This window comes from Microcaecilia unicolor, chromosome 10 (assembly GCF_901765095.1).
Source record: "Microcaecilia unicolor chromosome 10, aMicUni1.1, whole genome shotgun sequence".
Taxonomy (NCBI): Eukaryota; Metazoa; Chordata; class Amphibia; order Gymnophiona; family Siphonopidae; genus Microcaecilia; species Microcaecilia unicolor.
Genome location: NC_044040.1, coordinates 161,530,995 through 161,554,981, shown reverse-complemented (window position 1 = coordinate 161,554,981; position 23,987 = coordinate 161,530,995). Strand labels below are relative to the sequence as shown.

The 23,987-nt window shown below is 44.2% G+C and overlaps 1 protein-coding gene across 1 annotated transcript in view; it reads left to right on the top strand.

Annotated features, from left to right (window-relative positions):
* SLC25A36 (solute carrier family 25 member 36) overlaps positions 1-23,987 on the top strand; it is a 124,110-nt gene that overhangs the window by 17,285 nt on the left and 82,838 nt on the right. The window contains exon 2 of the mRNA XM_030217258.1: positions 733-903. Coding sequence (XP_030073118.1) covers positions 733-903 — 171 coding nt within the window. The remainder of the gene's footprint in view (positions 1-732; positions 904-23,987) is intronic.

Below are 23,987 nucleotides of genomic sequence, written 5' to 3'. Positions count from 1 at the left end.
TATTGCAGAGAATTGGTGAAGCAAAGGCAGACTTATGCTTAATGTCTAAAATACGTGTATATGTGATAAGTTGTAGCAGCACATGCATGCACAGTTACTCCTGCTTTGGTACACATATAATTTTCTATGATCATCTGTGGGGGAGGAGACCTTTTTATAAAGGTACATAGATGGCGTATGTTACAGTTTATAAAATAGGTTTAACATATGTGCCTTACATCAATATGGACAAATTTTCTGTTTAGTCTTGCAGGAGCACTAAGAGGTTCTGACCTGTGAACCATTCCCACATCCTAGTGTAGCGATTTTTCATTCATTTTTAAGCTTTGGATTCTAATGAGCTGAAGGAGAGCTGCCAAAATATCTTCCCATGTCGACCAGTGACATCCATCCCCACTAGCCCACCATCAAAGTTTATTGAGAGGTATTCTCAAGGATGTGAGCATTTCCAAATATGTTCTTTTGTCTACTGAGAAATGCCTATGCCTTGTCCTTCAAGCATGGGGTTCTTTCCCTGATCCACTTTCCCCGTTCTGTCCTGAGCCTGTGTAGAGAGGCAGAGTAATAGAAAAAAATCAGAAAGACAATGGGAGCCAACCCAGAAGTCAGTGGGGGGCCACCATTGGTCCCTGCGCCTTGCATTGAAGAACACTGACCTAGTGCTATAAAGAGCATTGCACATGTTTGAAAAGAGAATCCTTTAATTTTTTTTGTTTTTTTTTCTCCCCCTAGGTGTGGAGGTACTGTTGGTGCAATTCTGACATGCCCACTAGAAGTTGTGAAAACACGATTACAGTCCTCTTCTGTTACACTCTACATTTCTGAAGTTCAACTCACTACTTTGAATGGTGCTAGTGTCAATCGGGTAACTAGAGTTTCTCCTGGACCTCTTCACTGTTTGAGGTAAGTATAATAGTTTTAGTTTTCTAATAACTTTTCTGAGCATCCTTTTAGCATTAGAAAAACAAAATGTGGTAGACAGACCATGGGGCACATCTCTGGACAGTTCCTTCCTGTTACAGTGTCTGACTTTACATTCATGTCCTGTCAACAACAGAATCCATTTATTTATCCCTTGTTGTTTCTAAACTCTGTTGCTGGGACTTCTACATCTTCATCTGTGAGACTATTCCGTGCATCTACCTTCCTTTCTATGAAGAAAGATGTCTGTTACAAGATCTCAGTGTGTCCCCTAATTCCTCTTAAAAGAATTTGAATACATTGTAGTATCACTTGTTTTTTTTTTTTTTTAGTTGCTTTTTTCTGCTCTAGGGAGACCTTCTTTTATTGGGTTTTTTTTTCCCATTGAATTTTGTGAGAGCCAGCTTCCACGGTTACAACACTGTAAGTCAGCCTTTGCAACTAGTAGGATGTCATTAACATGCATTCGGTTTGTTAGCTGCTTAAATTTACTACACACAAATTAGTAACCTATCTAACTTTGTATGTCTGTGTGCTTTGAAAATGAGCACCCTAATGTGCATTGACTTATGCACATTTAATTTATAGGTTGATTTGCACGCATTAAAAAGTTCTAATATGCATTGCGTTTTTTTGTTAACACACGTGTAAAATAAACCATTAAAATTGTCCAAGAATCAGAGAAAAAGTGGCAATGAGCCAAATGTTTTTCCCTGTGCACGTTACTAGCTTTTCTCATGGTTTATTTCCCTTTTTTTTTTTTTTTTTTTTTTTTTTTTTAACTGTTTTGCTCCTTAGTAGCACTTGTTATAGAGAGGTTCCATTTGTCTTTCCTTTCATGCACATAAACTTTAGTTTTGCGTATGTTTCTGAAACTAAAAATTCAGCTCCTGAAGGAGAGAAGAAGGCCCATGCTGCTGCACAGAGAATAAAGTGTTGATAGGTCTGCAACTCTTGCCAGCAAAAGAAACTTGGACCTGAGGCCAGGCACACACGGAATGACCCTTATCCCCTGCATGATTTCATCATACTTCTTCACATTTCAGCTCAAAGAGCAGCCCAGCCTACCCCTTTCTTGCACACTTGACTTTGACCTTGACAGTGAGAGAGATGCACTGCTCCTGGCTTCCTGGAGAAGGCAGGTGCTGGGTGTATAGCCCAGTTTTCAGCTGCTGCTGCTGTTTCCCTGTACAGTAGCACATCACACCCTGGACATTATATGCTTCAGTCCTGGCTGCTTTCAGTGCTGATTCACCTACACTCCATGCTGCAGAAAAGACCTAATCTCCAATTTTGAGGGTCCCTGACCAGCTGGTAGGAGATGATGCAAGGCCAGAGAGAGAAGGAGCAGCCTTGATCTGAGCCCATCCAGCCTTCAGTGGAAACAGTGATCATACCTCTTGCTATTCTACCCCCTCCTTCCCACTGCCACTCACAGACAAACCAAACTATTATTCACCACAAATGTAATGACACACACATCCCATCCAAGTACCTACTTAGTTGGGGAAATGCGCTTTTATGCACTGCTTAGAGCATTCACTTTTTGACCTGTTACATACCCTTTTTACTTGGTTTTGTTTAGTGCAGCCCTTGGGCAAGGGGCCATAAACTGTGATTTCCCTTGTGATGTGATAACATGGTCTTTTGAGTCCAGTCTGACTGGCTGGGGCTCTTTCCTCTCTTGTTTTTTCAGGGTCTGTGAATGCTAGCATCCTCAGCCTAGGAAAACAGGGTCCTGGCTGAGAATCAAACATAGGATTTCCACGTGGTAGTGCATAGTCTGTCATTGCTTTTTGAACTAAAAGTTAGTAGCTTCCCTTGGCTGCATTTGAATATTTGGGTTCCTGGTGCATTGATGAGTGATCCCCCCCCCCCCCCCTAAAGAATCTCAACAAGCATAGGCCCTACAAAAAATCATTCACTTTATTGATCCAGACCTAAATGTATCTTTCAGCAATAGGAAGCACTGGAGCAAAATGCTTCCTGGATCCTTGTTAACCATTTTTGGAAGCATGAAAGAAGAGATGGTAAAGGGGCCCTTTTACTAAGGTGCACTGAAAAATGGGCTTCCTTAGTGTAGGCACATGTTTTGGGTGCGCACAGATCCATTTTTAAAATTTTTGCTGAAAATGGACGTGCGTCAAAATAAAAATTGGCACACGTCTATTTTGGGTCTGAGACCTTACCACCAGCCATTGACTTAGCAGTAAGGTCTCACGCGGTAACCGTGCGGTAATAGTCTATGTGCATAGAATGACGATTACCGCCTGTTTTTTTTTTTTGCCTTGTGCCAGAAAATAAAAATTATTTTCCGGTGTGCGTAGCGGACACGTGTCAAAAATGGAATTACTGCAAGGGCCATGTGGTAGCTGGGCAGTAACTCAAAATTGATGCATGTTGCGTGCGTGTAGGTGCCTACGCAGCTTAGTAAAAGGGCCCCTAGATGATGTACGTAACTTTAATGTGATTCATATTATTTTAAACAAGTAAACTCAATATGCAGTGATGTTGACTTGAGAATCGATGTTTAGTTACCCAGACATCTGAAATGCCTTACATTGAAACAGCTGCTAAGATCTGTTCATTATATTTTATGAAATAGTTTCTTTAAAGGATTGTATGGTCTCTTTTAAAAAGAAGTTTGGAAGGACAAGTTTATAAATGTCACCTGTTAACTTTTTTTTCTACTACTGCTGAGATAACAGTGGTAGAGTTGAGAAATAAATAAGAATACCCCTTTTAAAAATACTGCAGTCTCAAGCAATAATTTAAATACTGTGAAAACTTTGCACAGTCCAACAGTTGCTAAATATAATTGTGTTTACTACATTATAAAATAACCCATTTTACATGAATAAAGGTCACGGGGACTTCAGAGGACCACTTGAAAACATGGGGACTCTGAGAGCTCTCTCTATCTCAAAACTTCAGCTTTAAAAGTTTAGGAATAAACTCTTCTAGAAACAAGACAGAATCTATTCCTTCAGTATTCTTAGGCAATCCCAAAATCCTAATGTTATTACTTCTATACCTGTTTCCGGCAACTTCAAAAGCATTTTGTAAGTCCTGCACTATCTTTTGTTGTTTTTGTGAAAAGGCAAAGCCTGATCTTCAGCCAAGCCAGCACGGTGTTTCAGTTGTTCCACTCTTGTTTTCGAAGATGGTAAAATGATTATTCATTTGTGCAAGGTTAGCTTTTATAGGTTTAATATCTGCACTGGTTTGCGTGAGAAAGTTGGTAATAGTTTTTAGTTGTTCAGTAATTGCTGTGAGAGTTGTTACTGTCTGGTTTCTCCTTCACGGTTTTATCAGGGGTAGAAGGTTCCAGTATGGAGTGAGCTGGAGCTCATTGTAAAACTGCGTCAATTTTTGACTGTTTGCTGTTTGCCATACATTGGGGTAAAAGGGCTCAATTCTTGAAGAAAAAGTAAAAGAAGGCTGAAATTTGATGTTAGGTGGTGGGAATGCAGAGCTCCTCGTCTATGCTGCCATTTGAGAGATCCGCTCGCTAGCACTTCCCCCCGCCCCCCCAACCCCCCCCCCCCCCCACCCCACCTTTTTAAAGGAAGCACATCATCAAATGTAAGGAACAGATTTCTTTGCTGTATTTTGTATATTGGAGTATAGAATTGATTTAATATCATCTTAAGAACGGTTAACCCAATTTTAGAAAATCAACATTGTTTTAATTAGTGTTGTTTTGTTGATTGGATTTATATAGAAAGTTTAGCATCTAAAATGAACTCTTTTTTTTTATTTTATTTTTTTTTATTATCTGATGCAGTTCTATATACGTCTCGAAATGTCAGCTTTGAAAGAAAATGGCTATACTTTTCCTGTTATGAAATTTAAGCTGACCAGGCAGTTTGATTTTACAGTTTTCCTAGGTAATAAATAGAAATAAAACAAAACAGAGAAAAGAAAATAACTTTTTTTTATTGGACTAACTTAATACATTTTTTTGATTAACTTTCAAAGGTAACCCTTCTTCAGATCAGAAATAAGCAAATGTTTTTCTAGTATGTGTTCATAATTTGTACTCAAATATTTTGTAGTTAATTTCCATTTTGGGGTTTTTGCCATTTTTAAAAAAATGTTTGGATGTGGTATAGTATAATTGCATTAAGACCATGGAATGATAAATTAAAAACTTTTAGATGGGTTTAACCTCTTGATCTTGAGACTGGTCCATTAACTGCCCGAGAACAACCTGTCGGGTATCTTCAGCTGTAAGAAAAATACAGTCTATGATGCAAACTTATACATATTGTGCTTCAGTGAGTGGGCAGTCACAAGGCTAAGCATTTTGTTTGTGTTCTTTCAAGTGAATTATATGGTAAATTAACCTCAATATCGCTGGGACTCCCACATTGTAGTCAAAGTCAGTAGAATGCCCCCACTGGCAATAATGGGATCAGCTCATACAACTACTATTTATTTGGCTATCACACTCACCCCTTCTGTCAGAGTTAAAAAGGGGACAGTTTACAATCGGCGAGAATTTTTTAATGACATTTCCTCAGTAAATGGCTTAAAGTGTCCTTTCTGTGTTTGCTTAATTTTCCATTGTGCTATTTAGTAAGCTTTGCTGGATGTGCACTGAAAGACATAGTATGTAATGTAATTGGTGCTGCTAAGTTATCTATTAAGTCAAGTACTGGAAAATTTTGATTCAGATAGCCTTGCTGGTTACCATGAAGTCACCTTTGCACCTTGGATAATGAAATGTAGCTGCTGTTTGTATAACTTAATGAAGCATTTGTTTGCTACCTGATCTGCATTGTCTAAGTAGTTACTAAAGAACAGAAAACATTGCAAAATGGAATATGTCACATGTTTTTACAAAAGTTGGTAGAAAATATGTAAGCTAATTAATTGATTCTGAGATATAAAGCAAAGGTCTCACAAATTTATTATTTCTTACTAAAACATTTCCCCTCATATATAAGATTTTCACATTAGAAAATATTGATATTGTATTAGACAAGCAGCCTATTCTGTTTCAAGATTGGAAAGGTTTACTCATCAGTGGCTCTCAAACCTGTCCTGGGGGACCACTAGCCAGTCAGGTTTTCAGGATTTTCTTAATGAATGTTCATGAGAGTGATTCACATATATAATGGAGGTGACAGGCATGCAAATCTGTCTTATGCATATTCATTATTCCTTCTTAATGAGTAAATTAATTTCAATCTAGTTACATATATTAACTCCCCCCCTCCAAAAGAAATAACTACATACTTTTTTCTTATACAACTTTATTTGTTTACACAATACGTAAAAAAAAATCTTCTGAGTGATAGATCCAACTATACTTCCCCTTGCTAATTTAAATACTCCCTGACCACTCGCACATCATACATTAAACATTTCTCACTGGTTCTCAGAAAGCAATGATGTTTAAATAAATGCAGGCTACTCTCAATATACCAATAAATGTTTTTCTTCTACAGCCTTACTCCTTATCTTCTACTTTTTAATATATTAATAACCATTTATAAACTATCCTCGACTGACATTAGCATAGGTTGCTAGATATAACAGCAAACTAAATGAATGTCAATAGTAACGTACTTGTCCAAATAACTTGTTGATGATAACTTGCTTGTCCATATAAACCAGTAGTCATCAGTTCCTTCAGTGGTCAAGTGATGAACTTAAACTTATATCCATTGCTGTTGTGATACGTAATTATGCTCTTTTCGGCTTCCGTTTTGAGTCTATTTCTCAAATCTGGCGTCAGACAGCAATGGATATAAGTTCATCACTCGACCGTTGAAGGAACTGATGATTACTGAATTTTTATATGGATAAGCAAGTTATTATGAACATGTTATTTACTTAGAGCGTCCCTCCGGACCGGTCCAGAATGTGACTACTGGGTTGTGCACACCTTCCAGCAGGTGGAGACTGAGAAAAAAAACTGTGACTCTAGAGAGAGCCAATAAGAGCCCTTGGCAACAAGAGAAAGATCCAGTAATCTCAGTCTCCAGCAGGTGGAAGGTGGTGAGCCCTTCAGTCTCATTCTTTATATTATATTTATGGTCTATTCTTGTAATTCTTTGTTGGTTTTAATTTATTTCTTCTGTGCATCCGGGGATATATATATATATATATATATATATATATATATATATATATATATATATATATGCCTGTTATTTAGAGGCACATGGGGGTCTCTTAGTGCCTCGGGAGTGTCAAACTTGGGTGGCTGGGTCCCTCCCCCCATGTCCTCCCTGGTATGTAATAAAAAGTAAGAGGAAATCTCAGCACAAAAAGGCAGTTTCCTCAAGCTCTTCAGGGGAAGAGCTTTTGAGGCAGGGAGAGGCAGCCACGGAAAAAAAAAACCCCCCAAAAAGACAAGCTTTGATTTTGGTTCTCTGTCCTTTACTTTCTCTTTAAACCAGGGCTGTGGAGTCGGTACAAAAATCCTTCGACTCCGACTCTGACTCCGACTCCTCAGTTTATGGTACCTCCGACTCCTCAGTTTTTAATATGTATTTTTTTTGCATTTTGACTGAAAGAGTACATCATGCAAGGCTGCATGTTAATGTTTGGGTTTAAAATCTATGTCATTGTGACTTTTTTTTTTTATTTATTAAAGAAACTATAAATATTCATTAATCCTAAAGTTTAAACAAAAAAACAGACATAAAAAAACAAGGTTATGTTTATTTGTTTTTTTATTAAGTATAAAGTCATCATAGCATTAGCAAGTATAAAAATCTGGAACAACCACATCCTTTGGAAATTCTAGAACAACATCCTTTGGAAATTAGAACAAAATCAAAGTTAACCTACATAAACCAAAAACATTTGGAAAACCTAAAACAACTTATATATTATTTAAAGTTGGCATATATAGCTGTAGAATAGCTGTTAAACATAATCCAAAATTAACTAATATATTGTTCTTAGAAACAGAATTGCTTCTTCCAGATCCTCCTTCATAAAAGCCCTTAAATCTGATTTGATTCAGTGCTGAAAACAGTCTTTCCTGACTTGGGTGGGTGGCATTGCTATTACGGTTCTAGCTGCATCACTGACAATCTCTGGATAAACAATGATGGCTTCTTCTATAGTCAGTTTTGATGAGCTGTCAAACTTTTCCACTTCTTTTAATCCTTTAAAAAACTCTTGCAGTTTTAAGTGCGGTCGGGTCAGCCTCGCTGGCAGCGCCAATTTCGGCGGGAAACACCGCCATTTTATTTTCCCCTCTAAATGCTGCATCCTGGCCTGCTTTACCGGCCTTTCTACCGGCTCTGCCTCCTGTTTCTTCAGCAGGTGAAGGTGACTTCCCGCCTGACTTTGTGGTACAAATGTACAAAGCTTTTTTATTGCACAAAGCTGCTCCAGGAGAGGCTTCAGTGAAGAGGTCTCAGGAGGGCCAAGCAGCGGCTGCTAAGCGGCCCAGGCAGTTTTGGGATTTAGAAGAGGATTTTTCTTCTGATTTGGACCAGGAAATGCTATCCTTGGAGGAGACATAGGTGTTTCCAGAAGGTCATTTTCCTGAGGACCTCAGTCAGCTGGAAGATGGTGCGGAGCCTCTCCCTGCGGGGGAGGATCCCTCAGTGGTGAGAAGTTTTCATAAAGATGACCTGCAGGAGCTTATTTCTCAGGTTTCCACAACCTTGCAATTTGAGGAGCAGGAGACTCCAGTGGCGGAGTCCAGAAAGGTATTCGTAGGCCTGGTAAGACTTTTCCAATGCATCAGGATATTAGGGACATCATTCAGGCACAGTAGGAGGTGCTGGATTCAGCCGTTCATCTTGCCAGATCCATGCTCAAGCTTTAGCCTGTTCTGGTTTTAGACAAGGATCTTTTATGCCCTCCAGTGGTGGATGCTATAGTGTCTGCAGTCACTAAACGAAATACGGTTCCCGTGGATGGCGGAACGGCTTTGAGGTATGTCCAGGATCGCCGTATAGAATCCTTGTTAAAGAATAGTTTTGATGTTTCTGCTCTGGCAGTGCAGGCTGCTATCTGTGGTTCTTTAGTAGCGAGAGCCTGTTTTCGTTGGTCAGAAAAGGTCTTGGACTGTTCTTCTGATGATTTTATTCAGCGATAGATGCAGAAGTGGTGAAGTTGGAAATGGGTTTGGCCTTTTTGGCAGATGCTCTTTACGACTTGCTTCGGGCCTCTTTTAAGTCTTTGGCTCTTTGTGTGGTGGCCCATCGCTCTCTTTGGCTTCGTGGCTGGTCTGCGGATGTGGGCTCTTAAGTCCAAGCTTAGTAAATTTCCTTTTAAGGGTTCTTTTCTCTTTGGCGATGAGTTGGATAAGCTGCTGCGTAGCCTAGGTGAGGCTAAAGTTCAGAGGCTTCCTTAGGATCTTCCCAGGGGGCCTGGACGTGGTGTTTTTTTTCCAGCTGTGGTAGGAGCCGTGCTTTTCGGTGTAGACCAGGCAGAGTAGTTCCGTTTCAACGATCCAAGTTGTTTTCAGAGGACTCTCTCCTTTTGGGTGGTTGTAGAAGCGGTCGGGAAAAAGGAAATTCTTTCTCATCTTCCTCCCGTCCTCAGCAATGAAGGTTTGCGGGCCCAGCCTCTGGTTCAGTTAGGAGCTTGGTTGGCGCAGTTTTATGGGCCAAAATTACTTCAGACCAGTGGGTTCTAGAGGTTATTTGCGATGGGTTTTGCCTTGGAGTTTGCTCGCCCTTTGTCAGACGCTTTCTTGGAGTCTCCCTGCCGTTCTCTGCTCAAAACCAGGGCTGTCGGACATTCTACACAGACTTTTCGACCTTCAGGCTATTTGTCCAGTTCCTTTGTCAGAGCAGCATCTAGGAAGTTACTCCATAAACTTTCTGGTTCCCAAGCAAGAGGGTTCCTTCAGGCCGATTTTAGATCTCCAGGCGGTCAATTGAGCCCTCAGGGTGCCCTCGTTTCATATGGAGACTTTGCGGTTTGTCATTGTGGCAGTGCAGACCGGGGAGTTTATGACGTCGCTCGACTTCACAGAAATCTACTTGCATATCCCTACTCGACCGGCACACCAACGTTTCCTTCGGTTTGTCCCCGTCCCTGCCCCATCTCTGTGAGGTCTGTCCCCGTCCCATCCCCATGGGCTGTGTTCTCATCTGCAGAAGCCTTGAACACTTATGATTTTATATTTAAATCTTTTTATTAAAGTTTAAAAAGGAACATATGCTGTGCAACTGTAGTGTATAAATTACAAATAGAAAACAATAATAACAACGAGCAGCTATAATAAACCCTCCCACCACCACCATCCTCTACCCTTCCAACTAGCTGTCTTCTACTACCCCAAAGAATCCTAATCCACGCTGTTAAAAATGTCCTGGGATACAATATGCAACCCATTCTGTATGCCCTAGAGGGGAAAAGTACGCCCTATGAATCACTGTTATGATTTTTTAATCTGTGGATGAATAAGAAGTCATCAACAGTCAGGATTCAGTCTAGCTCTCCTGTTTTCCACAGTCCCTCCTGCAATAGAAGATGTCTTCTTAAAAGATGTTCTGGTAGCAGGATGTACAGGATCCCCCATGCAAATTTTGCTAGCTGTGGCCAGCATGTTTGCTTGTTTTTCCCAAAAATAAAAATATTGTCGTCTGCATCAAACAAACAGAAATAACAGTCGAGTTCATTAACAGGCTTCGAAGTAGAAAATGACATGGGGGACAAAGTTTGTCCCTGTCCTTGCGGTCTCTGTTCCTGCTCTGTCCCCGTCCCAATCCCCGTGGTTACTGCGGGTCCTTCTCGCCGTGTCATTCTCTAACTCACACACTAAGACACTATCAAGTTTCTGCAATTTAGAAATGTTGTTGGATGGATCAGTTTTTGTGATGGCTGTTTTCTCTTTTCCTTTGTCATTCACAATGTTGTATAGATGTGACAATATAGCCTGAGATTTGGTAACATCAAAGGGAATAGTCAGACTAGTGTATCTTTTTTAACCTAGGAATATTAGGTCCACACCCTTGACTTAAGGTTTGTATTGTCATAAATAGAGGTCATGTTTTGTAAATGGCAAACCCAGAAAAGATATTGTGCAACACAAAGAATTAATAGTTGGTGCAGGACTCAAGCTTTTCTACTTTTCTCAAGGATAAATTGCCCAGTTAGAGCAGTGGATTGAGAACCGTATATATTAGGATTTACATCCCATTTTCCTCTCCGATTCACCTTGTGTGCTTAAGGTAGTTTTATCTCTCAAAGCTGTATATAATATGTAAACCGCTTTGATTGTAAGCACAGAAAGGCAGTATATCAAATCCAATTCCATCCCCTTTCCCTTAAAAGAAATAAAAATAAAAAATAAACATCCGTGCTTATGTTGTAATTCTTTGAAGAAGGGAATTACTGTTTCTACTACTACTACTACTTAACATTTCTAAAGCGCTACTAGGGTTACGCAGCGCTGTACAATTTTAACATAAAAGGACAGGCCCTGCTCAAAGAGCTTACAATCTAAAGGACAAGTGAGTAAACGATACGATGGGGGCAGTCAATTTGGGGCAGTCCGGATATCCTGAAGGTAAGAGTTAGGTGCCGAAGGCAGCATTGAAGAGGTGGGCTTTAAGCAGAGACTTGAAGATGGGCAGGGAGGGGGCTTGACATAGGGGCTCAGGAAGGTTGTTCCAGGCATAGGGTGAGGCGAGGCAGAATGGGCGGAGCCTGGAGTTGGCAGTGGTGGAGAAGGGTACTGAGAGGAGGGATTTGTCCTGTGAACGGAGGTTACGGGTGGGAACATAAGGGGAGATGAGGGTAGAGAGGTAGTGAGGGGCAGCAGATTGAGTACATTTGTAGGTAAGAAGGAGGAGCTTGAACTGAATGCGGTATCGGATTGGAAGAAGGTGAAGTGACCTGAGAAGAGGGGTACATAAGTACATAAGTAGTGCCATACTGGGAAAGACCAAAGGTCCATCTAGCCCAGCATCCTGTCACCGACAGTGGCCAATCCAGGTCAAGGGCACCTGGCACGCTCCCCAAACGTAAAAACATTCCAGACAAGTTATACCTAAAAATGCGGAATTTTTCCAAGTCCATTTAATAGCGGTCTATGGACTTGTCCTTTAGGAATCTATCTAACCCCTTTTTAAACTCCGTCAAGCTAACCGCCCGTACCACGTTCTCCGGCAACGAATTCCAGAGTCTAATTACACGTTGGGTGAAGAAAAATTTTCTCCGATTCGTTTTAAATTTACCACACTGTAGCTTCAACTCATGCCCTCTAGTCCTAGTATTTTTGGATAGCGTGAACAGTCGCTTCACATCCACCCGATCCATTCCACTCATTATTTTATACACTTCTATCATATCTCCCCTCAGCCGTCTCTTCTCCAAGCTGAAAAGCCCTAGCCTTCTCAGCCTCTCTTCATAGGACAGTCGTCCCATCCCCACTATCATTTTCGTCGCCCTTCGCTGTACCTTTTCCAATTCTACTATATCTTTTTTGAGATACGGAGACCAGTACTGAACACAATACTCCAGGTGCGGTCGCACCATGGAGCGATACAACGGCATTATAACATCCGCACACCTGGACTCCATACCCTTCCTAATAACACCCAACATTCTATTCGCTTTCCTAGCCGCAGCAGCACACTGAGCAGAAGGTTTCAGCATATCATCGATGACGACACCCAGATCCCTTTCTTGATCCGTAACTCCTAACGCGGAACCTTGCAAGACGTAGCTATAATTCGGGTTCCTCTTACCCACATGCATCACTTTGCACTTGTCAACATTGAACTTCATCTGCCACTTGCACGCCCATTCTCCCAGTCTCGCAAGGTCCTCCTGTAATTGTTCACATTCCTCCTGCGACTTGACGACCCTGAATAATTTTGTGTCATCGGCGAATTTAATTACCTCACTAGTTATTCCCATCTCTAGGTCATTTATAAATACATTAAAAAGCAACGGACCCAGCACAGACCCCTGCGGGACCCCACTAACTACCCTCCTCCACTGAGAATACTGGCCACGCAATCCTACTCTCTGCTTCCTATCTTTCAACCAGTTCTTAATCCATAATAATACCCTACCTCCGATTCCATGACTCTGCAATTTCTTCAGGAGTCTCTCGTGCGGCACTTTGTCAAACGCCTTCTGAAAATCCAGATATACAATATCAACCGGCTCCCCATTGTCCACATGTTTGCTTACCCCCTCAAAAAAATGCATTAGATTGGTGAGGCAAGACTTCCCTTCACTAAATCCGTGCTGACTTTGTCTCATCAGTCCATGTTTTTGTATATGCTCTGCAATTTTATTCTTAATAATAGCCTCCACCATCTTGCCCGGCACCGACGTCAGACTCACCGGTCTATAATTTCCCGGATCTCCTCTGGAACCCTTCTTAAAAATCGGAGTAACATTGGCTACCCTCCAGTCTTCCGGTACTACACTCGATTTTAGGGACAGATTGCATATTTCTAACAGTAGCTCCGCAAGTTCATTTTTTAGTTCTATTAATACTCTGGGATGAATACCATCAGGTCCCGGTGATTTACTACTCTTCAGCTTGCTGAACTGACCCATTACATCCTCCAAGGTTACAGAGAATTTGTTTAGTTTCTCCGACTCCCCCGCTTCAAATATTCTTTCCGGCACCGGTGTCCCCCCCAAATCCTCCTCGGTGAAGACCGAAGCAAAGAATTCATTTAATTTCTCTGCTACGGCTTTGTCCTCCTTGATCGCCCCTTTAACACCATTTTCGTCCAGCGGCCCAACCGACTCTTTGGCCGGTTTCCTGCTTTTAATGTATCTAAAAAAATTTTTACTATGTATTTTTGCTTCCAACGCTAATTTCTTCTCAAAGTCCTTTTTTGCCCTCCTTATCTCCGCTTGGCATTCCTTATGATCTATCCTGTTACTTTCAGTTGGTTCTCTTCTCCACTTTCTGAAGGATTGTTTTTTGGCTCTAATGATTTCCTTTATCCTACTGTTTAGCCACGCCGGCTGACGTTTAGTCTTTTTTCCCTTTTTTCTAATACGTGGAATATATTTGTCCTGAACCTCCAGGATGGTGTTTTTAAACAGCATCCACGCCTGATGCAAGTTTTTTACTCTGCGAGCTGCTCCTTTCAGTCTTTTTTTCACCATTTTTCTCATTTTGTCGTAATCACCTTTTCTATAGTTAAACGCTAGCGTACTTGATTTCCTAGTTTCACTTCCTTCAATGTCAATATCAAAACCGATCATATTATGATCACTGTTATCAAGCGGCCCTCGTATCGTTACCCCCTGCACTAGATCATGAGCACCACTAAGGACTAAGTCTAGTATTTTTCCTTCTCTTGTCGGCTCCTGAACTAGCTGTTCCATGAAGCTGTCCTTGATTTCATCAAGAAATCTTATGTCCCTTGCGTGTACAGATGTTACATTAACCCAGTCTATATGCGGGTAATTGAAATCCCCCATTATTATTGTGTTGCCTAGTTTGTTTGCGTCCCTGATTTCCTTTAACATTTCCGCATCCGTCTGTTCGTCCTGGCCAGGCGGACGGTAGTACACTCCTATCACTATCCTTTTCCCCTTTGCACATGGAATTTCAATCCACAGTGATTCCAAGGAGTGTTTTGTTTCCTGCAGAATTTTCAATCTATTTGATTCAAGGCTCTCGTTAATATACAATGCTACCCCTCCACCAATCCGATTCACCCTATCACTACGATATAATTTGTACCCCGGTATGACAGTGTCCCACTGGTTATCCTCCTTCCACCAGGTCTCAGAGATGCCTATTATATCTAAGACGTGCAGCAGAGTTCTGAACAGATTGAAGGAGGGATAGATGGCTAAGTGGGAGTCCGGTGAGGAGTAAGTTGCAGTAGTCAAGTCGGGAGGTAATGAGAGCGTGGACGAGAGTTCGGGTGGTGTGTTCGGAGAGGAAAGGGCGAATTTTGCTGATGTTGAAGAGGAAGAAGCGACAGGTCTTGGCTATCTGCTGGATGTGTGCCGAGAAGGAAAGGGAGGAGTCGAAGATGACTCCGAGGTTGCGGGCAGATGAGACGGGGAGGATGAGGGTGTTATCCACTGAGATGGAAAGTGGAGGAAGAGGAGAAGTGGGTTTTGGTGGAAAAACGATGAGCTCAGTCTTGGACATGTTCAGTTTCAGGTGGCGGTTGGGCATCCATGTAGCAATGTCGGTTAAGCAGGCCGATACCTTTGCCTGGGTCTCCGCGGTGATGTCTGGTGTGGAGAGATACAGCTGGGTGTCGTCCGCATAGAGATGATACTGGAAGCCATGAGATGAGATGAGGGAGCCCAGGGAAGAGGTGTAGATTGAGAAGAGAAGGGGTTCAAGGACAGATCCCTGGGGAACACCAACAGATAGCGGGATGGGGGTGGAGGAAGGTCCATGGGAGTTAACTCTGAAGGTGCGGTGGGAGAGATAGGAGGAGAACCAGGAGAGGACAGAGCCCTGGAACCTGAATGAGGACAGTGTGGCAAGGAGTAGATCATGATTGACAGTGTCAAAAGCGGCGGATAGATCGATGAGGATGGAGTAGTGGCCTCTGGATTTGGCAAGGAACAGGTCATTACAGACTTTAGAGAGTGCTGTTTCTGTCGAGTGTAGAGGGCGAAAACCGGATTGAAGTGGATCGAGGATGGCATGAGAGGAGAGAAAATCAAGGCAGCGGCTGTGAACAGCACACTCAAGTATTTTGGAGAGGAAGGGTAGGAGGGAAATGGGGCGGTAGTTGGAGGGACAGGTAGGGTCAAGTGATGGTTTTTTGAGGAGAGGTGTGACTACGGCGTGCTTGAAGGTGTCAGGGACAGTTGCAGTGGAGAGAGAGAGGTTGAGGATATGACAGATGGAGGGGGTGACAGTATGAGAGATGGTGTTAAGTAAGTTGGTGGGGATGGGATCAGAGGAACAGGTGGTACTTTTCAAGCAGCAAAGAAGGCGAGCGGTTTCCTCCTCGGTGATGTCCGGAAAGGAGGAGAAAGAGGCCTGGGTTGGTTGGTCGAGGGTTGAAGGGTGAAAAGGAGGAGATGGTTTGGTAGTGAACTCAAGGTTGATCTTTTGCACCTTGTCGCGGAAGTAATCGGCCAGTGATTGAGGGGAGAGTGAGGGGGGGGGGGGGTAGGAGCGGAGGGCACTTTGAGGAGGGAGTTAAGGGTGGCGAAGAGACGACGGGGGTTGGAGCTGAGAGAATTGGTCAGTTGGGTGTAATAGTCCTGTTTGGCAAGGAATAGGGAGGAGTGGAGGGAGGATAGCATGAATTTGTAGTGAAGGAAATCTGAATGGGTGCGAGATTTCCTCCCAAGGCGTTCGGCAGATCGGGTGCAGGAACGAAGGTAGCGGATGCAAGGGGTCAGCCAAGGCTGGGGATTAGTACGCTTTGTGGGACGGGAGGTGGATGGAGCGAGGGTGTCCAGAGCAGAGGAGAGAGTGGCATTGTATGCGGAGACAGCTTTGTCGACAGACTCTGAGGACAAGATGGAGGGGAGCAGATTGGAGATACAAGAGGATAGGGTGGGAGGGTCAATAGCCTGGAGATTCCTGGAGGTAGTGGTTAGAGTTGGACGGGGCTGAGGTGGGGGGTGAAGAAGTGTGAAGGTGATCAGGTGATGATCCGAGATAGGAAGAGCTGAAGTGTGGAAATTGGAGGGGGAGCCGGAGGAGGAGAGGACGAGGTCAAGACAATGGCCGTCTCGGTGAGTCGAGGCGGTGGAGCATAGCTGGAGGTTGAAGGAGGATGTTAGAGTGAGGAACTGAGACGCGTGAGGGTCGGATTGGTCATCAACGTGTATGTTAAAGTCTCTGAGAATGAGTGACGGAGATGAGGGTTCAAGAAAAACGGAAAGCCAGGCATCAAAGTCGGTGAGGAAGGAAGAGAGGGATTTATTAGGGGGGCGGTAAATGACTGCCACTCTGAGTGGCAATGGGTAGAATAGCCGGATGGAGTGTGCTTCAAAGGATGAGAAGCAGTGAGACTGCGGTAGGAGGAGGGGTTGGAAACTACAGGAGGGTGAAAGTAGTAGCCCGACGCCTCCACCGCAGCCAACTGGGCGGGGAGTGTGGGAGAAGAGAGAGCCTCCATGGCAATATGTTGTAAGCCACCTTGACAATTATTTAGAAAGACAGACTATGGCCAAATGGTTCATTTCAGAAATGGATGAATTGATGTTGAATTAATTAAATCATTTCAAATATAGGTAAGCATGAAACTACAGCATATGTGAATAATGGATTAAAAGACATTAGAGGAGCAGGGGTAGGATGGATTATTTAGTTTCTCTGAGGCCAAGCAGGGTAGCAGGTTCCCACAGCATGACTAACATCAAGTAACCCTAAGAGAAAGTTTCTTCAGTTTAGTTTGTAGTAGAAGCTTTTGAGTCCCTTTTCACTGTGCCATTTCCTGCCTTCTGCTGTCAGTCAGAATCACCTGTCTTCTCTCTCTCTCCACAGAGGTGGTCAGATGTATATCACTAGAGCTCACCTCAACATTGCTTTTTGTTGATCAAAGTTGTGACTTGTAAGTTTTCCCATGTCGTGTTCCTCATTGGGTAGAAGTACCACAGAACAGCATCTTACTTAGGCTTTTGGGTTGTTTTCAAGTTTCCTTTATTTTTAGCTCAGTGTATGCCTAAGTGAGTACTTTGGGCTCCCAGTCATGGTAATTGTATTAAAAATTGATTTATTTGGTTTTGTGGTGGCTAATTCTCTGCAAAATAGAACTAGCAACCACAACACCTCAGAAGAAAGCCCCCAGCGACTTTGAAAAGTGCACCTGGTGCAACAGGGCCATATCCGTCCGATCCCTATAATTGCTTTTCATTTTCTATGTCCATTCAGTCTGTTGCATGTGAATGAAAACCAGTTTGTGAGGGAATTTTTTTTTTTTGTGGCATGGCTATTTGTCCAGTAGGAATTTGCTGCAGTCCACATTTCTTTCATCAAAGGCTTCTTCACAGCTATTCATTTATCACTAGTAGATATTCTTAAAAAGTCTCACAGATGATAATGTGGTAGAATATTTAATTTTATATTAATTCTGTGGGTTGCTATTTTTCTTGTGGTTTAGTTGACAAATTTTGAGGGTACACATTGGATGGGATAGATGAATGGAAGGGAAGAAGAAAGAAAGATAGAGACTAGGAAATAAGAAGTTAAATAGGGGAGCTGGGGTGAGGGAAAGATTTGGAAAGCTATAGGTAGTCAGTAAAAAAAATAAAAGGTAAACTGAAGACTGGATAATAAGAAAGAATTAAATATGAACAAACAGGCAGAAAAATAAATTGAAGAAAGCTGAAAGGAAAAGGAGAATTGAAAAAAAGGCAGATGGACTGGAAACCCTGGCAAGAGTTAAGAGAAGATGGATGAAAGCAGAAACCAGAGACTGGGACCAACACAATTAGAAAAAGTAAATGGTCAGACAACAAAGGTAGAAAAATAATTTTATTTTTAGTTTAGGATAAAGTAGTGTGGTAGCTGTATTAATAAATATTGTTAAATATAAATTGGAAAGGAGATGATTTCTTTTTATTGGACTAATTTTAATTCATTTTTGACTAACCTTTGAAGACTGAAACCTCATTCCTCATGTCAGGACAGGATACATAACAGCAGTATACTGTCCTGACCTGAGGAAGGAGGTTTAGGTCTCTGAAAGCTAATGGAAAATGTATTTAGTCCAATAAAATGGTGTTCCTTTTTCAATTTTCTTTTTTTATTTGTATTTGATTTTTAATAGTGATTGAAATATGTCAGTTTTTGAATTTACATCTACGTTTTTATTTTGCACAATACAGGGGGACATGCATCACTGTTTCTCTTTCTCTGGTGTCACACTATTTGCAGAGACTGGCTTCTTGGGTGTTCAGTTTAATTTTTTATTTACATATTTCTATTTTTAGTTTTGTGGTTACTTAGACCTTTACCTTTTATAGAATATTTTTTATATGTACTAACCTGGCTTGTTTAGTTTTCCAATAGGTGTACTGATGTTCTAGTGCACACTGTAGTGCTTAGGATGCTTCCTTTTTCTAGGCAGGCCCTTGTGGAAGTTACTGCTATTATGGTATGGTTGAATTTGCTCTGTAGGTCTTGAGTAACATGCCTGGTACTGAATTTTGGATTTAGATTTGGGTTTAGATCATACTTTCTCAGTGGTAGCTCAAGGTAAGTTAACATTCAGCAACAGCAAGTATTTTCCTGTCCCTGGAGGGCTTACAGTTTGTTTTGTACCTGAGGGGTCCTTTTACTAAGGTGCGCTGAAAAATGGCCTGCAGTAGTGTAGGCACGGGCTTTGGGTGTGTGCAGAATCATTTTTCAGTGCACCTGTAAAAAAGGCCTTTTTAAAAACATTTTTGCTGAAAATGGATGTGCGGCAAAATCAAAATTGCCGTGCACCTATTTTGGGTCTGAGACCTTACCGCCAGCCATTGACCTACTACTACTACTACTACTTAACATTTCTAGAGCACTACTGGGGTTACGCAGCACTGTACAGATTAACAAAAAAGGACAGTCCCTGCTCCAAGGAGCTTACACTCTAATGGGCAAAATGTCAAGTAGGGGCAGTCCAGATTTCCTGAATAGAGGTATGATGGTTAGGTGCCGAAGGCTTTGAAGATGGACAGGGAGGTGGCCTGGCTCAGGGAGTTTATTCCAGGCATGGGGTGAGGCGAGGCAGAAAGGGCGGAGCCTGGAGTTGGCGGTGGTGGAGAACAGGGTTGCCAAATAAAAAAAAAAATTCCCGCACACACCCCACCCCTGCCGTCATCAACCCCGCCCCTTCCGTCATCACCCCCGCCTCCACCGTCATCATCCCGCCCAAAACGTCACAAACCCCGCCTCTGTCGCCATTAGCCCCCACCCCCGCCGACCGAAAAACCGCCCCAAAATCCGCACAAAAAACACAAAACGAGCCCAAAAAACTGCAACCCGCCGTGGGCAAAAGTTTCCCGCTGCGGGTTGCGGAAAACCGCCCATCTGGCAACCGTGGTGGAGAAGGGTACCGACAGGAGGGATTTGTCTTGAGAACGGAGGTTACGGGTAGGAATATAAGGAGAGATGAGGGTAGAGAGGTAGGGAGGGGCTATAGATCAAGTACATTTGTAGGTTAAAAGGAGAAGCTTAAACTGTATGCGGTAGCTGATCGGAAGCCAGTGAAGTGACTTGAGGACAGGGGTGCAGCAGAGTTTTGAACGGACTGAAGGGGGGATAGATGGCAAAGTGGGAGGCCAGTGAGGTGTAGGTTGCAATAGTCAAGGCGAGAGGTAATGAGAGAATGGATGAGAGTTTGGGTGGTGTGCTCAAATAAGGGGCGAATTTTGCTGATGATGTAGAGGAAGAAGCAACAGGTCTTGGCTATCTGCTGGTTATGCGCGGAGAAGGAGAGGGAGGAGTTGAAGATGACCCCGAGGTTGCGGGCAGATGAGACGGGGACAATGGGGGTGTTATCAACAGAGATAGAGAGTGGAGGGAGAGGAGAAGTGGGTTTGGGAGGGAAGACAATAAGCTCGGTCTTGGCCATGTTCAGTTTCAAGTGGTGGTTGGACATCCAGGTCGCAATGTCGGCTAAGCAGGCCGATACTTTAGCCTGGGTTTCTGCGGTGATGTCTGGTGTGGAGAGATAGAGCTAGGTGTCATCAGCATAAAGATGATATTGGAACCCATGGGAGGAGATTAGGAAACCCAGGGAGGAGGTGTAGATTGAGAAAAGAAGGGGTCCAAGGACAGATCCCTGGGGAATTCCCACAGAGAGCGGAATGGGGGTGGAGGAAGAACCCTGAGAATGTACTCTGAAGGTACAGTGGGAGATATAAGAGGAGAACCAGGAGAGGACAGAGCCCTGGAACTCAAGTGAGGACAGAGTGGCAAGAAGTAAGTTATGATTGATAGTGTCAAAAGCGGTGGATCGGTCGAGGAGGATAAGGATGGAGTAGTGACCTTTGGATTTGGCAAGGAACAGGTCGTTTCCGTCGAGTGTAGGGGGCGAAAGCCAGATTGAAGTGGATCGAGGATGGCGTGAGAGGAGAGAAAATCAAGGCAACGGCTGTGAACGGCGCGTTCAAGTATCTTGGAGAGGAAGGGTAGGAGGGAAATGGGTCGGTAGTTGGAGGGACCTAGCAGTAAAGTCTCACGCGGTAACTGGGCAGTAATGATCTATGCACACCAAATGCCACTTGGCAAACATCCGATACACGCAGCAGAAAATAAAAATTATTTTTCGGCCGCGCGCCAAAAATGAAATTACCACAAGAGCCACGTGGTAACTCCATTTTGGTGCGCGTTGGGCACGCGTAGACATGCGGCTTAGTAAAATGGCCCCTTAGGCAGTGGAGGGTTTAAGTGGCTTGCCCAAGATCTCAAGGAACAACAGTGGGATTTGAATTCTGGCCTCCCTGTTTCTCAGCCTGCTCCTCTAATCATCATTTGCATATTATCTGTATTTGCTGTAACTAATACTTGGAAACTCAACTGTAAACTAAAGACTAGCAGAGCTGAGGCCTGGTGGCCATTTATTAGCTACATTGATAGGTAAGTTATTTTACGGTTGCCAGTAACTTCAGGATTTCTGTGCTGCTGAGCATCATGGCCAACAGAAAGATCCTGGACTTCGGAGCCAGGGCTGACTGGGAGCCAAGTGCTAAAGTACCTGCATATATTTCCAGAGTACTGCAAATACTGTTTTATATGTTGTAATATTTTGCCTTGCGTTATTTTGATTTTTTTTTTGATACATAATTCCCTAGAATGTATATGGGGGAGATTCTATATATGGCGCCTAAACTTCAGCGCAGAAATCGTTGCCGACTAAGTATATTCTATAAGCGGTGCCTAGATTTAGGTGCGGTATATAGAATATGCTTAGTTGATATCTCAGCGCCTCCATTTACACCAATGAAAACATGACTTAAATCCCAGGATGTAGATTTTTAGGTGCACTGGGCTGTATTCTATAACTATGTGTGTAAATTTCAGAACGCCCGTGAAATGCACATAACCATGCCTCTTTTTGCCTCCACAAGTTAGAAGTTAGGTGCATGACATTACAGAATGCGCTTAGTGAGTTGTGCATGTAAATTCTAATTCTCCGAGGACAAGCAGGCTGCTTGTTCTCACTGATGGGTGACGTCCACGGCAGCCCCTCCAATCGGAAACTTCTCTAGCAAAGTCCTTTGCTAGTCCTCGCGCGCCCGCGCGCACCGCGCATGCGCGGCCGTCTTCCCGCCCGAAACCGGCTCGAGCCGGCCAGTCCAGTCTTCTTTTGTCCGCACTCGGTACGGTCTTGTTTCGCCGTGTCGAGCCCCGGAAAGTCGACCTCGCGCGTCCAAATTTATTTTTGACGTGTTTTTTTCTTCGGAAAAAGTCTTTACAGTGTCGGGAAGTGCTTCGGAAACCCCCCCCCCCGGGGTTTCAGACCACCCCTTCCCGTACTTCCAGCTTTTTGCCCCCGATAAGTTTTCTTTCGTCGTCGGGGTAGGCCTCTTTTCGGCCTCGGTCGAGATTTTCTCCCTTCTAAATTTTTTGGTGCTCTTTTTCCGTCATTTCGGATTTTGATTTCGCCGGCGTGATTTTTCCACCCATGACATCGAAGCCTTCCAGCGGCTTCAAGAAGTGCACCCAGTGCGCCCGGGTAATCTCGCTCACTGATAGACACTCGTGTCTTCAGTGTCTGGGGGCCGAGCACCGCCCTCAGAACTGTAGTCTGTGTTCCCTGCTTCAAAGGCGGACTCAGGTAGCGAGATTAGCCCAGTGGAACGTGTTGTTCTCGGGCTCTTCGTCGGCATCGGCACCGGGATCTTCGAGTGCATCGACGTCGTCAGCGTCCAGACCATCTTCCTCGGCCGCCACTATATCGAGTGCATCAAGGCATCGGGCCTCTGCATCGGCGCCAAGGTATCGGGCGACTGCATCGACGTCGGTGGTACCGGGACCTCGTCTGCTGATGTTGTCGGACGGTGGTGCATCGTCAGGAGTGCAGGTGAGGGCTGTCCATTCCCCTGCTGGTGGCGGTGAGCCTTCGGGTGGGTCTCCTCCTACCCTGAGGGCTCCTGCGGTACTGCCCCCCCGAGACCGACCTCCTTCGGCCTCGGCCCCGAGGAAGAGACGGCTGGATTCTACGTCCTCCTCGTCGGTGCCGGGGAGCTCCGGTGACATGCTTCGGAAGAAGTCAAAGAAGCATCGACACCGGTCGCTTCCCCGCGTCGGCACCGAGAGCTCTGGGTCGCCGAGGGAGTCGGCACCCAGCAGGCATCGGCACCGAGAGGACCGCTCACCCTCTGTTCAGGAGGTGTCGATGCGCTCCACTCTGGACAGCCCGGAACAGCCTCCTCGCCCGGAACAGGTTCTGATGTCGACGCCTGCATCGACCTCTTTGCCTTTCTCTGCAGCCGCTCTGAACGAGAGCCTCCGGGCCGTTCTCCCAGAGATTCTGGGAGAGCTGTTGCGCCCTTCCCCTCCGATACCGGCGGTGCTTGCGCCTCCGGTACCGTCGAGCGTGGCGCCGGCTGGCCCATCGCCCGGGGTGAGGTCCCCGACGTCGGTACCGCGTGCGGTGCCGACTGCGGCCACTTCCCAGGAGGGCTCCCCGACTACGTCGGCGGAGGGAGCTTCGCCGATGCGGGCGAGGGAGTCTACCTCTCGACGCCCCCATCGTGAACATGGCTCCACGGAGTCGAGCCGGGCGAGGTTGCAGACACAGGTTCGTGAACTTGTGTCTGACACCGAGGGTGAGGCCTCGTGGGAGGAAGAGGAAGACCCCAGATATTTCTCGGACGAGGAGTCTGAGGGTCTTCCTTCTGATCCTACTCCCTCTCCTGAAAGGCAGCTTTCTCCTCCTGAGAGTCTGTCTTTCGCTTCCTTTGTCCGGGAGATGTCTACGGCCATCCCCTTCCCGGTGGTTGTGGAGGACGAGCCCAGGGCTGAAATGTTTGAGCTCCTGGACTATCCTTCTCCACCTAAGGAAGCGTCCACTGTTCCCTTGCACCATGTCCTAAAAAAGACATTGCTTGCGAACTGGACCAAGCCACTAAGTAATCCCCACATTCCCAAGAAGATCGAGTCCCAGTACCGGATCCATGGGGACCCAGAGCTGATGCGCACCCAGTTGCCTCATGACTCTGGAGTTGTGGATTTG